Source organism: Herpailurus yagouaroundi, unplaced genomic scaffold, assembly GCF_014898765.1.
Source record: "Herpailurus yagouaroundi ecotype Mexico unplaced genomic scaffold, PumYag 219, whole genome shotgun sequence".
Taxonomy (NCBI): domain Eukaryota; kingdom Metazoa; phylum Chordata; class Mammalia; order Carnivora; family Felidae; genus Herpailurus; species Herpailurus yagouaroundi.
Genome location: NW_024412450.1, coordinates 1,279,698 through 1,297,069, shown reverse-complemented (window position 1 = coordinate 1,297,069; position 17,372 = coordinate 1,279,698). Strand labels below are relative to the sequence as shown.

At 37.8% G+C, this 17,372-nt stretch overlaps 1 protein-coding gene across 1 annotated transcript; it reads left to right on the top strand.

Moving 5' to 3' along the window:
• Positions 1 to 6,412: 6,412 nt before the first annotated feature.
• Positions 6,413 to 7,471, top strand: LOC121018418 (olfactory receptor 2W1-like). The gene has a single exon (XM_040457147.1). It carries the CDS (start codon positions 6,413 to 6,415, stop codon positions 7,355 to 7,357), a length of 945 nt encoding a protein of 314 aa, XP_040313081.1. The 3' UTR covers positions 7,358 to 7,471.
• The last annotated feature ends 9,901 nt before the right edge of the window (positions 7,472 to 17,372 follow it).

The following is a 17,372-nucleotide window of genomic DNA, read 5'->3' as shown; positions in this document are numbered from 1 at the left end:
TGTACCTCAATGTTCATAGCAGCACTCTCAACAATAGCCAAATTATGGAAAGAGCCTAAATGTCCATCAACTGATGAATGGAAAAGAAATTGTGGTTTATATACACAATGGAATACTATGTGGCAATGAGAAAGAATGAAATATGGCCTTTTGTATCAACGTGGATGGAACTGGAGAGTGTGATGTTAAGTGAAATAAGCCATACAGAGAAAGACAGATACCATATGGTTTCACTCTTATGTGCATCCTGAGAAACTTAACAGGAACCCATGGGGGAGGGGAAGGAAAAAAAAAAAGAGGTTAGAGTGGGGGAGAGCCAAAGCATAAGAGACTGTTAAAAACTGAGAACAAACTGAGGGTTGATGGAGGGTGGGAGGGAGGGGAGGGTGGGTGATGGGTATTGAGGAGGGCACCTTTTAGGATGATCACTAGGTGTTGTATGGAAACCAATTTGACAATAAATTTCATATATTAAAAATATAAAATAAAATAACACCAGTATTTTTCACAGAGCTAGAACAACCATGCTAAAATTTGTATGGAACCGCAAAATACCCAAATAGCCAAAGTAATGTTGAAACAGAAAACCAAAGCTGGAGGCATCACAATTCTGGACTTCATGCTCTATTCCAAACCTGTGATCATCATGACAGTATGGTATAGGCACAAAAACAGACAATGGAACAGAATAAAGAACCTAGAAATGGGCCCACAAATGTATGGCCAAATAATCTTCAACAAGCAGAAAAGAGTATCCAACGGAAAAAAAAAGACAGCCTCTTCAGCAAATAGTGTTGAGAAAACTGGACAGCGACAGGCAGAGAATGACTCTGGACCACTTTATTTCACCAATACAAAAACAAATTCAAAATAGGTGAAAGACCTAAGTGTGATGTATGAAACGATCAAAATCATACAGGAGAAAACAGGCAGCAACATCTTTGACCTGGGCTGCAGCAACTTCTTACTTGACATGTCTCTGGAGACAAGGAAAATAGAAGCAAAAATGAACTGTTGGGAGCTCATCAAGATAAAATCATCTGCCCAGCGAAGGAAACAATCAACAAAATGCCTTTTGCATTTTGTAAAATGCAACCTTTGGAATGGGAAAAGATATTTGCAACTGACATATCAGATAAAGGGTTAGTATTCAAAATCTATAAAGAACTTACCAAACTTAACACTACCTAAAAACTAATCCAGTGAAGAAATGGGAAAAAGATGTGAACAGAACTTTTCCAAAGAAGACATCTAGATGGCTAACAGGCACATGAAAAGATGTTCAACATTGCTCATCATCAGAGAAATACAAATCAAACCACGATGAGATACCACCTCACACCTGTCAGAATTGTTAAAATTAACAACTCAGGAAATAAGAGATGTTACACAGGATCCACAGAAAGGGTGACATTTTTGTACTGTTGGTGGGAATGCAAACTGGTGCAGCCACTCTGGAAAACAGGATGCAGGTTCCTCAAAAAATTAAAAATAGAAATACCCAGGACCCAGAAATTGCACTACTAAGAATTTATCCAAAGGATACAAAAATGCTGATTCAAAGGAGCGCAGTACCCCCAATGTTTACAGCAGCATTATTAACAATAGCCAAATTATGGAAAGAGCCCAAATGTACATCGGATGATGAATGGATAAAGAAGATGTGTGTCGTGTGTATATATGATGGAACTAGAAAGTATTATGTTAAAGGAAATAAGTCAGAGAAAGACAGATATCATATGATTTTACTCATATGTGGAATTTGAGAAACAAAAGAGATAACATAGGGGAAGGGAAGGAAAAATACGTTAAAAACAGAGAGAAAGGCAAACCATAAGAGACTTAACAACAGAGAACAAATTGAGGGTTGCTGGAGGGGAAGTAGGTGGGGGGAATGGCCTGTATGGGTCATGGGCATTAAGGAGGGCACTTTTTCAATAGAAAAAGTAGCTGTCATATGTAAGAGATGTATCACTGGGTTCTACTCCTAAAGCTAAGACTACACTGTATGCTAACTAGCTTGAATTTAAATTTAAAAAATTATATTCTAATGCAAGTGTGTGATGAACACAAAATTCAAGGTCATGATTTCCCTGGGTGGCAGGTAGAAATAAGAGAGAGTGTAAAGACAGAGAGTAGCTATAAGCTATTAGTAACATTGCAGTTCGTGAATTTAGTGGTAGGCTAAATATTTTCATGGAGGGGCGCCTGAGTGGCTCAGTCGGTTGAGCGTCTGACTTCAGCTCAGGTCACGATCTCACGGTTCGTGAGTTCGAGCCCTGCATCAGGCTCTGGGCTGATGGTTCAGAGCCTGGAGCCTGCTTTCAATCCTGTGTCTCCCTCTCTCTGCCCCTCCCCCATTCATGCTCTGTCTCTCTCTGTCTCAAAAATAAATAAACATTAAAAAAATTTTTTTAAATATTTTCGTGGAATTATTTTTAATCCATTGAAAATGGAACAATGATGATATGGCTCATGAACAACAGAACTATAATGATTCTATAGTTTTTTAAAAACATATGTTTTCTTTCGTGCATATAAAACACCTAGATAATGCCTATATTTCTCCAACTTTATTGATGTCTCACCCACTAAAAACAGTTCAAGTAAATATGTTAATTTTTATCAATATGATTTACAATACATTTATACTCTTAAATAGTGAATTCAATACATAAATAAATTTATCTCTGAAATTAATTTCCATGGTGGAAATCTAAAGAAGAAAAAGAAAGACAAGATGAAACCCAATGTCTGTAGGAAACCTTTCTTAAAATAGTTATTTGGATAAGCTTCTGACAATATTCCAAGATTTGTTAATTACCTCTGTGGGACACCAGTCCCAACAGTCAATACTATGTTCACATACTAGACTTCATCATCTACATCAACACTTCTTGGAGCACATGTACACCAGTGAAGGGTTCGCCTTGTTTAACTGGCAGAGATCCACCTACAAGCATGCCTCACAGGAGTCCTCACTAAAAGACTAGAAACATCCCATCAAAAACATTCAACAAACCAAATTCATGAACTTTTCACCAGTCCCATATCTAGTTTTCTTCAACATCCATATTAAATAAAGACTTCGCTGAATCTTCGCTCAGCTGTTGCATTTAAATGCAAAGGTGATTGTAAAGTTAATTCAAGAAAGCAGTGGCTCATCATACTTCATGGACTCAGTAACTTGCAAACAAGAATCCTTATGTTTACCTGTGAAATGAAGACTCATCACGATGGGAACAAGGGTATCTTTGGACTACATAAGAACAAGACAGCTGTGAATTCTTCCCTCCTAAAATGTAAATATGTTTCAACTTGTTTCTAGTTTTCTCTCCACATCATTGTTACATTCAAATAATGTTTAAATATGTTTGCTCCATTTGTCTTAAATTTCACTGAGCAAACTAAAATGTAAGTTCATACTATTCTATTAGAAACTGAAGTCCATACTATGGAAAATGAAAATCTGTTTCAGTAAAAACATAGAATTCCTCTTTTTAAACACATAATGTTGTCTCATTTTTAATATCACAATGGCTTTTAAATTAATATTACAATAAGACCTGAAAATTGAGACCATGGATTAAACCAATATGGAAAATGCTTACAAGCATGAAGTGAAAAGTCCTATATTTGGATTCACTACATTAAATTATAAGGTGTAATTTCTGGCTTGGCACTTCCGATAAGGATAGCTGGGACATTATGTGATCTGAAGTTTAAAAAAAGCCAGTAATGTTTTTCACCTGCTAAGCTTATTAACATATATTTTGGAAACTGTGTGTGCATTATGGATGCTCACTGCTTTCTTCAATGATTTAGCACATCTGCAGTACTGTGTTCACTTCTCAACTAACTAATCAAAGGCATTTAATAAACCATGGTGAGTCGAATGGATAGCAACCAGAAAAGCATGGTAATTAAACTTCATACATTGTGAGCAACGCTGACAACCATGTACGCACGTAGTCTAGGAACATTAAGTCTAAGACTATATTTGATAATAGGTTCAAATATTAAAGGAAACACAAAAGACATATAAAACATTTTTAATGGGAAAAAAATACAATATTGTCTAGAGATGTACATTGGGGTAATCACACTATTAAAATAAAGGGTGGTGATTACTATAAACATGAAAACAGTGGATACTTTATGGTACAGGAAAGGTTAATGACTGGGATGAGGCACAAATAGAAGCTCCTTGGTGCTTGCCAAGGTTCTATTTCTTGATCTGCATGTTAGTTATGAGACTATTCACCTTAACTCAGTGAGTTTTTGCTTTTTTCTTTTGTTTTTTCTTTTGTTTTTATTTTCTTAAAATAAAATTGTTTTTTAAGAAGTCATGTGAATTCACCTATTCCATATTATTTCCAGAATAAAGAAAAACAGGCAGTGCCTGGGTGTTAAAGAGGAATATCTGAGCTCAAGTAAGGAGAAGGTATGAGGCCCTCTTTAAAGGACATTTAGGGAGCTATGAAAACAGGAATTTTGTGAATGTTCTGTGGAAGATCTCCTTCATAAGGCTGGATAATGGTTTCTGAGTCTATACCAACTCTAAAATTCTATGGCCTTCTCATTCCCAAAACTATCCCAACCTGATGTGGTCAAGAAAAGCTGACAAGAAAAGCTGGTGAACAAACAGGTTACATACCTGTCCAAGGACTCATTACTTCCAAGTACTAAAGCTGGGATTTGACACTAAGCTCTGAGTCCACATTCTCCGCACTTAAGCATTATGCTCAACTTAGGTGATATTCTTAGGTCACACTCATTAATTAAATTAAATTTCCATTTCCTCGTGAGAAAAATTATATTCCTATATCTTACCACTTGGTAATAACAGCTCCTTCATCATGATTATAACATTTTCAGGTTCTAACTAAGATGCTTGTAACAATGATATACTGTATGTAATTTCCTTATTTTACTGTAATAGCAGAAAATAAAGTTATTATGCCTTGGCTCCAAACACACTATGAATATAAAAACCTTAATTCTGAAGTTCATGGTCAGAAATTATCTGCAGAAAAATTATAAACGAAAAAAATTAAAAATTAAAAATTAAAATAAATTAGTGGACTGATTCAGACATTAAACATTCCATATATTTAATGATATGATAAAATATTTAGAGAGTGAAATTTATGTATTCTTTAACCCTTTTCTGTACTCTTTCAGAATTGAAGTGAAATTTTACCTATAGGGTTCTGAAGCGACCAGAGGATCAGCTCATATTGTTGGTAAATTCCATGAGGTAAAAGAGCTTCTTGATTACTTAATAAATTGCCTTTTGTTCAAGTTATCTATCTTGCCAATTCTGCTGAATGGCCTAGTGTGTAGAAGCTAACATAGGTTGTTGATGTGTGTATGTAGTAAGCAAATGCTTCTGGAATTCAATTTTTAACTATGCAACAAATCAGTAAGTCTATTTAAGAGGTATAATAGCAGTAATGAAAGATATTCTAAGAAATACAGGGCCACTGTACATGTGAATAATGGTTAAGAAGAAGGAGGATTTTTTGTTTCTTGGCAACAAAAACACACTCACAAAAACAGGACAAAATAGTGAAAAAGTCCAAAATTGATACAGGAACATCAGTGTCTGAAATGTTGAATAGGAGGGAAAACATGAGGAGGAGATTGGTGGTGAGGGTGAAGATAATGCCTGCATGCAGACATAGGTAAGTGATTATAGAAAGTGATTCTACTATCAAACAGTGGTGTTTATCCCAACAAAATTGCTCATTTTTTACCTCAAACTCCCCTGTTTTGATAAGGGAAAAAAATTGTCATGATAAACTAATGTTTACATCATAACTTCATGAAGTAACAACTCAAACTATGTTCCACTCCTACATTATATCATTAAATTTATGGATTTATTGCTTACCCAGAAAACACAGAAACATAAGTGTCATGGCATATTACCCTTTTCAATGATTTGCAATTCAGTGTGATAGGTTTTACATTTTATTTTTATTTTTTTAAATATTTAATTTTTATTTCTGAAGGAGAGAGAGAGAGAGCACATGGGTGGGGGGAGAGGCAGAGGGAGACACAATCTGAAGCAGGCTCCAAGCTCTCAGCTGTCAGCATAGAGCCTGATGCAGGGCTTGAACTCACAAGCTGTGAGATCATGACCTGAGCAGAAGTCAGACACTTAGCCAAGTGAGCCACCCAGGTGCTCCTACCATATTATTTTTAGAACCACTCTGGGTATGAGTACACACAGAGAGTCTTTGAACACTGACACAGAGTGTTAAAAGAAGTGTTCTGAACGGGAGAGAGCACACAAACAACTGAAATGGGAATACTCATGCAAATTTCAGAGATTTTTATTTCTACCTAAACCTGATGCTATTTTTTTATTACCATGGTATTATCTCCTAGACCTTCATAAGGAGTCATGAACACAAACAATGGAAGTGCCACAGCAGACTTCATCTTGCTGGGGTTTTCTGATCAGCCCCAGGTAGAACACATCATCTCTGGGGTTGTCTTCGTCTTCTATATTGTGACTTTGGTAGGAAACACAACCATCATCCTTGTATCTAACCTAGACAGCCAGCTCCATACTCCCATGTATTTCTTCCTATCCAATTTGTCTTTTCTGGACCTCTGTTATGCAACTAGCATTATACCACAGATGCTGGTAAATCTATGGGGTCCAACAAAGTCTATTACCTATGGAGGGTGTGTGCTCCAATTCTTCTTTGCCCTTGACTTTGGAGCCACAGAATGTCTTCTCCTAGCTGTGATGGCCTATGATCGCTATGCTGCTGTCTGTCAACCTCTTTACTACACAATAGTAATGCACCCTCAGCTTTGCCAGAAGATGGTTCTCACTGCCTGGTTAGGTGGTCTTGGCAGTTCCTTAATCCTTTGCTCCTTGACTTTGAAGTTGCCAAGATGTGGGCACAGGGAGGTGGATAATTTTATTTGTGAGATGCCAGCATTGCTCAAGTTGGCTTGTGTCTACTCAAAAGTAATTGAGGTCATCGTCTATGCTCTTGGAGTGATATTTCTTCTAGTACCTCTATCACTAATTCTCATCTCATACGCAATTATCACTCAAGCTGTCATGAGAATCAAGTCAACAGCAAGGTGGCGTAAGGTCCTTAATACCTGTGGTTCCCACCTCACAGTAGTAACTCTGTTTTATGGAACAATCATTTATATGTACATGAAGCCACAGAATAGCACATCTGAAGATGAGGGGAAGTTCCTTACACTCTTTTACACAATTGTCACACCCACCCTTAACCCTCTGATCTACACATTAAGAAACAAAGATGTGAAGAATGCAGTAAAGAGAATACTGAATGTGAGAAAATGTTCAGCAAAGTCATGAGTTAGATGGAAGAGAGGTAAGGAAATAACACTGACCTTTACCAACAGAAGATGAATGATTCACTTTCACAAACAGCATTTATTGGATGTGTACCTTGTACCAAGAATTGTGCTATATACTGATTTATGAACAATTAAATAAGTACAGAAATTATAAGGAGATAGAGATGCAGACACATAAGGAAACTTGAATTCATACACTTAAAAGCCTTCAAGACTATTCAGGAACTACAGACATGTAAACCTAGAATTGTGAAAAGTGGTTAAGTACAGAAATATATGTACAAGGTATTAAGAAAATACTTCACATGAAAATTTATTTTAATGTAGGGTTACATTGGACATTGATTTTTTTCTTCCAGACTTAACGCTTTTATGTAAAAAATGACACTAACTTTCATCCACCTGTTGTGGTCATTGGGGCTTTTGTGGTACAGATCAACTGCTCACCGATACCTATCCACCTTCTCCCTCAAGTTTTAACTGGGCCCAGGGCCACCATCCTGCATATCACATTTCCAAGACTGGCTTCCACCAACATAATGCCAGGAAAGCAATGTGTGCAATTCCTGGGTTATCTTCTCAAATATGAAGCCGTTTACCCTCAGCCTTCTCCATCTTGTTCCTGCTGTCTAGGATATGAATGTGGAGAGTTTCTAGCTTTGACAATATCCCTAAGAGGGAATGGAACAATAAGATGGAACCACAACCACCCAGAAGAAGAGCAATGCCTCCAGACTCTTACAGCATAGAAATCTTCATTCTTATTTAATATTAATTAAGCCAATCTATTTTGGGGTCTGTTTTTTAGAGTAGCTTAGCTTTTCCTATCCAAGGCCTAATAAGGACTTTGGGCTCTTTCCTGTAAAATCATGCGGTCCTTGGACCAGCACCAAAAGAATTACTTGGTAAGTATCAAACTGAACAACACTGGACCCACATCAGACCTATTCAACCAACAATACAGGATGGACCCAGAAACTGATGTTTTTAGTCAACACTACTGTTGATCAGGCTAAAGTTTGAGAACTACTGTTACAGAGAATAGAGAGACACTGGGTCTCTAAACAGAAAATGTACATGGTTTTATATATTTTAATTAATTTCCTTTCTATAGACATGGGAAAATAGATGGGTAATGGTTTCTCGAGGCTTTTAGATAAGAGTAATGAAGGAAATGAGAAGTTTCATGAAATTAAATCAATATCAAAAGTTATTCTTGGGGTACCTGGGTGGTTAAGTCAGTCAGTTAAGCTTCCGACTTTGGCTCAGGTCATGCTCTCACAGCTTGTGAGTTCAAGCCCCACGTCAGACTCTGTGCTGACAGCTCAGAGACTGGAGCCTGCTTAAATTCTGTGTCTCCCTCTCTCTCTGCCCCTACCCTACTTGTGCTGTCTCTCACAAATGAATAAATGTTTAAAAAAATTTTGTTATTCTTTATTTAATATGATATTCTTGCCCTTTGGTTTTATAATTGTTCTCCTTGTATTCAATTATGGTGACAGTTGATGGTAATTTTGGCAAAGGGGTTTGATGCTCTTATTTGACAAAACAAAACTTTAGCAATGTCATGTTTGTTCCCTATTATTTTTTACTTTGTTTTACTGGAAAATGCATTCAAATTCTGAGTATCTCTATTAGGAGAAAAAACACTCCTCTTCTCTACAAGTTGATCATTTCAGAGATTGGAAGTGCCCTGCATGTGAGAGTCCTCACATTTATGGGGCTCGTGCTCTGTGATTTCAAGGCTGAATGAGGCACAATCTACCGGAGTATTGGAGTGTGAATATGGAGTTGTAACTGTTAATGGTCTTTTCTCTCCCGTATTTAAACCTTCTGGTTTCTAGGTTTCCACAGTAAAAAAACTGAAGTTGTCATTCTTTTCTGGGTAGCTTTAAACCTGACAGGTGTGTAAGCCTTGAAAAAATAAGAATATGAAAGAGGATGATGATACCAAAACATAGGAAGGCACAGAGAAAATATAAACTTCAAGGAATTGTAAAGAGTTTGAGAGGACAACATATAAAATGGTGACAGTCTGATTACTGAAAATGGATATAAACTTTTCCTTGTGAGAAAATCTCATCCCAATCTTGATAAACAAGTAGTTTACGACTTAAAAATCTCTCAACTTCTACACTCAGTTGATATGTTACTCATGACAAATGTCCTTACAAATCTCATAAATTGTCCTTTGAATTCCCTCCAAAAACTTTCCTATCACTATATTGGGATTATCTCATCATATATATTTATTTGTATAAATGTTTGAGGAAAAGGCATTGGTGAACTTTTCAACAACATAGAACCTCTCATTCATGTGAGATTTTGCTGTGTCTAAACTGACTTCTAACATGAAATACATACTCTGTAAATATCGATAGTACTATTAAGTGAATGAACTATTTTTAGTAAATATACATGAAAATGTTACTATTCTACAGAATATGTAAATGATTCATTGGGTAATAAATACTGGAGCAACATCTTCAGGCTTTTAACGTTTAGGACATTTGTAACGTAAGAAAAGGGAAATATAGAATACATTTTTTTCATGTGCATAATATTATGGAATCCTATAAGTGTGTATCTGGAAATTTTTTAAAAAAAGGATAAAAAATGTTCTCATTACCTCAACCTTGAAATAGTGATTACTAACTTTGTAACCTATTTCCTTTTAATTTCTTCTCATCCATACTAAAATTTGTCACACTGAGTACCTGATTTCCTTCCCCAGTGTATGCATTCACATCACATATATCACTCCCAAGGGAGAAACCTTGGCTTCTAGGGAAGTGGCAAAACTCCTAGCAAATATAATGATGGGTAGCCCTCCAAAGACCACAGCACATGAATGCACAAAGTGTAACTGTGATGTGAAAACGTCACTGGGAGGGACTTGCTGACAATGGCAAAAAGATTGAAAAACAATGTCTCAGTGTTGTAGCATGTGCTTGTCTTTGTCTGCAAAGATGACTGAGATCTCCCCTGGCCCAAACTGAATGACTAGCCAGCATACCCAGGCTCTAGCACCTTAGTAAGACATGAATGGTCTTCTAGGTTAGTGGCTGACACCTTGGACCCAAGGATGGCTTCAGTTAATCAGGTTCAAATGCTGGAAATTCCCTGGAATATTATAGAAAAATTTGACACCATGTATTACCACAAATTTGGGGAAACAGTCATCTTACTCTTGTATTAGTTAGCTACCGCCTCATAAATATTGTTTTTAGAAACTAACGGGACTGCTAGAAGTGATAGACATAGGTTGAAAATCTCAACCCCACTGGTCTAAATCTAAAAAGGTTGTAAAAGTAACAGTGTTCATAATTCTATTGGCAGCTAACTTGTCCTAATTATATGTGAGGCTACTTCTATTCTTTGCTTTCATTTCTGTTAAACAAAGGTAGATCTGTGTCAAAAGAAAACAATTCCTTTATAAGAGAGAATATTATTAGCTACTCGTCATTTTTCAGAAACAGCAGCCACTTCTTAAGGAGGACACTCATTACTATCATTGCTTCATAAATCCATACATTTTCTTTGGAGCTTAGGATTCAAGAGAAACTAGACTCTGCTTTAGGTTGCAGTGATAACATGAAAGGAAATACTCCCAGAGAGTAGATTAACTTTCACTTATTTCCTCTATGATGTTAAGTGCACATTTATAGCAGACATGTGAAAAGTATGGGTCATGTTTTACCCGCTTGTTTGCCAACCAAAATATAAAAAGAAAACTTTCTGTCCTTTGTATCATTGTATCTTACTGGGAAGAAATGTTCCGTGAACTCTGAGTACAAATATATGGCCTATTGCTTTTCTTCATTATCATTATTTTCCAATGTGTTCACCAGTCGCCAATTGCAGCTTTAGCAGGACGTCCAGTGTTTCCATTTTGGGCTCCCCTTCCCCAGGTATAATCTCAAATTTTCTAATCTTCAGAGTACTTGCCTATCAGTGTGCTTGCCAACCAGTAATTACTCTATATTTACTGCAGTACTACCATTTCTGCTTTGTGCCACAGGAGCCACACTACCTATTGGGGGATGATGCCACAGGTGCCAAGGCACTACTGGGGGCTGATGGTCCTTCAGGCGTAAACCCTGACCATCCCTATCATAAGGAGGACCAGTATTTCAGACTTCTGCCCCAGCCTCTCTGGGCCTTCTAAGGAAGCACACTCCCATGCCCTCTTTTGCATGAGAAATGGGTACCTGTGAGCCCTGCCTTCAGTCTTTGAATTGGCCTACACCACAAAATGCTCAAGGCCTGTGTGACAAGCCCACAGCTAACATCATATTCAATGGTGGATGTCCACCCGCACCACCTCTATTCAACACAGTATTAGAAGTCCTAGCCATAGACTGGGGGAGAAACCAAGAGGGCAGAACATCATGGAAGTTTTTTGTGTGTCTTGCATCCATGAAATACAGCCAGACCAAAACTAAACCATCCTGCACACCTAGAAAACTGGTCTGAGTATTAACACAACAATCTTCACAAACTGAACCACAGAATTCAGCAGTGTGCGGTGTGGAGAGGTGAACTTGGGGAGAGAGAAGCGGAGGAGAGCAGGGAGGTGCTTTTGCATGCAGAGAGAGGATGGAGATTGGGGGAGGGTGAATATGGGAAAATCACCCCTCCCCAAAAATAGCTGGAGAGAAAGTGGAAAATTGGAAACAGCCACAGGGACTGAACTAAAAAGGGAGAAAGGAGAGGCTTTAAATTCCAGTAAGACTGTAAACAGGGGTAGTGCAGAGTCTGCAACTCTGCAACTTGATACCTAGTGGTGCTCTGGTATAAAGGGTAAATCCCCAGGAGAAGAAAGGGGTCTGGGAGGTTCTCGGGCCACATGGGGAGAAACGGTTCCACTGCTGGAAGGATATTTGGTAGAGGCTGTGAGGCCACCCTGGCCCAACAAACCCCAGAGAATGGCCACATTCGTTGGTGCTGGAACAATGTTGTTGGCTGTGAAGCCTGGTGCCAGATGTGTGTTGTGATTTTCCATAATCCCCAAGGCACTGCTGCTACACTGTCTCGTGAACTATTTCTGGGGTGGGCAGGCATCTGTCCACAGTCTCTGAGCATTGGCAGCAGCATGGTCCTGTGAACATTCCTGGGTGTGGTCAGCGACCAGCTACTGCTTGGTGAGACCCTTCTGCAGAGGGGCAGAGCAGGTCAAAGCTACAGTCCCTCAGAAGTGGGGGGCTGTGGAAGGGAGCCACATCTGAGACAAAACTTGGGAGGGAGGTGTTGCCTGGGGCTTGGTCATGGACACTGTGAAAACAGGGAGTGAATGGAAACAAAAGACGAAGTATGGGTGCACAATTGCTGATTGGGGAGAACAGAGTTCAGATACTAGAGACTGGGTAGCTGGGTGAGCCATTGTCAGCCCTCCCGCACATGCGCACATGCACCTACAAGAGCCACAGCAATCCACCCCAGTAGACTAGCAGTGTCATCTAGTGGAGAACAGAACTGTTACACCAAGTCCCTCCCAACAGGGCCAACCTCTCTCTTCAAGAATACAATCTCACTGCCAGCTTAGTTTATGGACTACACAGCCTTCCATACGTTGACTTCTAGGGGAAAATGAAGCAATTTCAGTCATATTTCAGTCTGTTAGCTGGTCCAACTATTCAATTTTCTTTCTTTTTTTTCTCTTTTTCATTTCTTTTTCTTGAATATAAAAAAAGAAAAATTCACTTTTACTTTCAATTTTTATTAAAAGATATATTTTTTAATTTTTTTCTACTATATTTTTGGCTTTTGTGTATTTTTTTCAAATCCCATTTTACTTCCATCATTTCATTTTAGTCTATTCAGTATATTAACTTTGTCAAATTTTCAAATGACTTACTTTTTTTTTCTTTTTTTCACCTTTTTCTCTAATCTATCAAGCCCCTTTCAACACCCAAACCAAACCACACCTAGAATCTAGCATCATTTATTCAAATTTGTGTATTTGTTTTTAATTTTTAAATTTTAATATATTTTTTAAATTTTTTTTAAATTTTTTTTCAATGTTTATTTATTTGGGACAGAGAGAGACAGAGCATGAATGGGGGAGGGGCAGAGAGAGAGGGAGACACAGAATCGGAAACAGGCTTCAGGCTCTGAGCCATCAGCCCAGAGCCTGACGCGGGGCTCGAACTCACGGACCGCAAGATCGTGACCTGGCTGAAGTCGGACGCTTAACCGACTGCGCCACCCAGGCGCCCCAAATTTTTTAATGTTTTACTTATTTTCGAGAGAGAGAGAGAGTGTGTGAGTGGGGGAGGAGCAGAGAGAGAGGGAAACGCAGAATCTGAAGCAGGGTCCAGGCTCTGAGCTGTCAGCACAGAGCCTGATGTGGGCCTCAAACTCACGAACAATGAGATCATGACCTGAGCCAAAGTCGGATGCTCAACCGACTGAGGCACCCAGGGTACACTAATTTTAATTTTTTTATTTTAATTTTTTGTAATTTTAATTTTTTCTACCTCATTAATTCCTTTTCACCCTGCAAAATTATGAAATGAAGGAATTCACTGAAATTAAACAACAGAAAGAAAAGACAGCTAGGGAATTGACCAACACAAATACAAGAAGATGTCTAAACCAGAATTTAGAATCACGATAAGAATACTAGCTGGAGTCAAAAATAAATGAGAATCCCCTTCTGCAGAGACAAAAGAAGTAAAAGCTAGTCAGGATGAAATATAAAATGCTATAACTGAGCTACAATCTCGAATGGATGCCATGGTGGCAAGGATGGGTGAGGCAGAACAGAGAATCAGCAATATAGAGGATGAACTTATGGAGAATAATAAAGCAGAAAAAGAGGGAGATTAAGGCAAAAGAGCAAGATTTAAGGATTAGAGAAATCAGTGACTCATTAAGAAGGAACAACATCAGAATCATAGGGGTCCCAGAAGAGGAAGAGAGAGAAAAAGGGGTAGAAGGGTTATGTGAGCAAATCATAATGGAAAACTTTCCTAACATGAGGTAAGACACAGACATCAAAATCCAGGAAGCACAGAGAACCCCAATTAGATTTAACAAAAACTGACCTAAACAAGACATGTCATAGTCAAATTCACAAAAATTCAGTCAAGGAGAGAATCATGAAAGCAGCAAGAGAAAAAAGTCCTTAATGTACAAGGGAAGACAGATCAGGTTTGCAGTAGACCTATCCATAGAAACTTGGCAGGCCAGAAAGGACTGGCAGGGTATATTCAATGTGCTGAATCAGAAAAATATGCAGCCAAGAATTCTTTATCCAGCAAGGCTATCATTCAGAATAGAAGGAAAGATAAAAAGTTTCCCTGACAAACAAAAATTAAAGGAGTTTGTGACCACCAAACCAGCCATGGAAGAATTTTTAAGGGGGACTATCTGAGTGGAGAAAGGATGAAATAAATAAATAAATAAATAAATAAATAAATAAATAAATAAATACCAAAACCAACAAAGATTAGAAAGGATGAGAGAACACCACCAGAAACTCCAACTCTACAAGCATCATAATGGCAATAAATTCATATCTTTCAGTACTCACTCTAAATGTCAAAGGACTAAATACTCCAATCAAAAGACATAGGGTAACAGAATGGATAAGAAAACAAATCCATCTGTATGCTGTTTACAAAGGACCCACTTTAGACCTACAGATGCCTTCAAATTGAAAGTAAGGGGATAGAAACCATCTATCATGCTAATGGTCAACAAAACAAAGCAGGAGTAGCCATACTTATATCAGAAAATCTAGACTTTAAAATAAAGACTGTATCAAGAGATGCAGAAGGGCATTATATCATAATCAAGGGGTTTAGCCACCAAGAAGACCTAAAAACTGTAAACATTTAGGCAACCAACACAACAACACAACAGAAATAAAAACAATAATAAGAGAATATTATGAGCAATTATATGCCAATAAAATGGACAATCTGGAAGAAATGGACAAATGTCTAGAAACATACACACTACCAAAACTGAAACAGGAAGAAATAGAAAATTGTAACAGACCCATAACCAGTAAAGATATTGAATTAGTAATAAAAAAAAATATCTACCAAAAAACGAGAGTCCAGGGCCAGATGGCTTTCCACGGGAATTCTACCAAAGATGTAAGGAAGAGTTAACACCTATTCTCTTGAAGCTGTTCCAAAAAATAGAAATGGAAGGAAAACTTCCAAACTCATTCTATGAAGCCATCATTACCTTGATTCCAAAACCAGACAGAAACCCCACTAAAAAGGAGAACTACAGACCAATATCCCTGATGAACATGGACGCAAAAATCCTCATCAATATATTAGCCAATTGGCTCCAAAAATATATTAAAAAATTATTCACCCCAACGAAGTGGAATTTGTACCTGGGATACAGGGCTGGTTCAATATCAGCAAAACAACGTGATTCATCACATCAACAAAAGAAAGGACAAGAAACATATGATTCTCTCAATAGATGCAGAGGAAGCATTTGACAAAATATACCATCCTTCCTTGATAAAAACCTTCAAGAAAGCAGGGATAGAAGGATCATACCTTGAGATCATAAAAGCCATATATAAATGACCCAATGCTAATATCATCCTCAATGGGGAAAAACTGAGAGCTTTCCCCCTAAGGTCAGGAACAAGACAGGGATGTCCACTCTCACCACTCTTATTCAACATAGTATTGGAAGTCTTAGTCTCTGCAATCAGACAACACTAAGAAACAAAAGGCATCCAAATCAGCCAGGAGGAGGTCAAACTTGCACTCTTTGCAGATGACATGATACTCTGTATGGAAAACCCTAAAGATTCCACCAAAAAACTGCTAGAACTGATTCACGAATTCAGCAAAGTTGCAGGATATAAAATCAATGCACGGAAATCGGTTGCACTCCTATACACCAACAATGAAGCAACAGAAAGAGAAATCAAGGAATCTATCCCATTTACAGTTACACCAAAAACCATAAAATACCTAGGAATAAATCTAACCAAAGAGATGAAAAATCTATACACTGAAAACTATAGAAAGCTGATGAAAGAAATTGAAGAAGACACAAAGAAATGGAAAAAGATTCCATGCTCCTGAATAGGAAGAACAAATATTGTTAAAATGTCAATACTACCCAAAGCAATCTACATATTCAAAGGGATATCTATCAAAATAACACCAGCATTCTTCACAGAGCTAGAACAAATAATCTTAAAATTTTTATGGAACAAGAAAAGACCCCAAATAGCCAAAGCAATCTTGAAAATGAAAACCAAAGCAGGAGGCATCACAACCCCAGACTTCAAGCTATACTGCAAAGCTGTAATAATCACGACAGTATGGTACTGGCACAAGAACAGACACTTAGATCAATGTAATAGAATAGAGAACCTAGAAATGGACCCACAAACATATGGCTAACTAATCTTTGACAAAGCAGGAAAGAATATCCAATGGAATAAAGACAGTCTCTTCAGCAAGTGGTGCTGGGAAAACTGGACAGCGACATGCAGAAGAATGAACCTGGACCACTTTCTTACACCATACACAAAAATAAATTCAAAATGGATGAAATACCTCAATGTAAGACAGGAAGCCATCAAAATCCTTGAGGAGAAAGCAGGCAAAAACCTATTTGATCTTGTCCGCAGTAATTTCTTACTCAACATGCGTCCGGAGGCAAGGGAAACAAAAGCAAAAATGAACTACTGGGACCTCATCAAAATAAAAAGCTTCTGCACAGCGAAGGAAATAATCAGCAAAACTAAAAGGCAACTGACAGAATGGGAGAAGATATTTGCAAATGACATATCAGATAAAGGATTAGTATCCAAAATCTACAAAGAACTTATCAAACTCAACACCCAAAAAACAAATAATCCAGTGAAGAAATGGGCAAAAGACAAGAATAGACACTTCTCCAAGGAAGACATCCAGATGGCCAACTGACACATGAAAAAAATGCTCAACTTCACTCATCATCAGGGAAATACAAATCAAAACCACAATGAGATACCACCTTACACCTGTCAGAAGGGC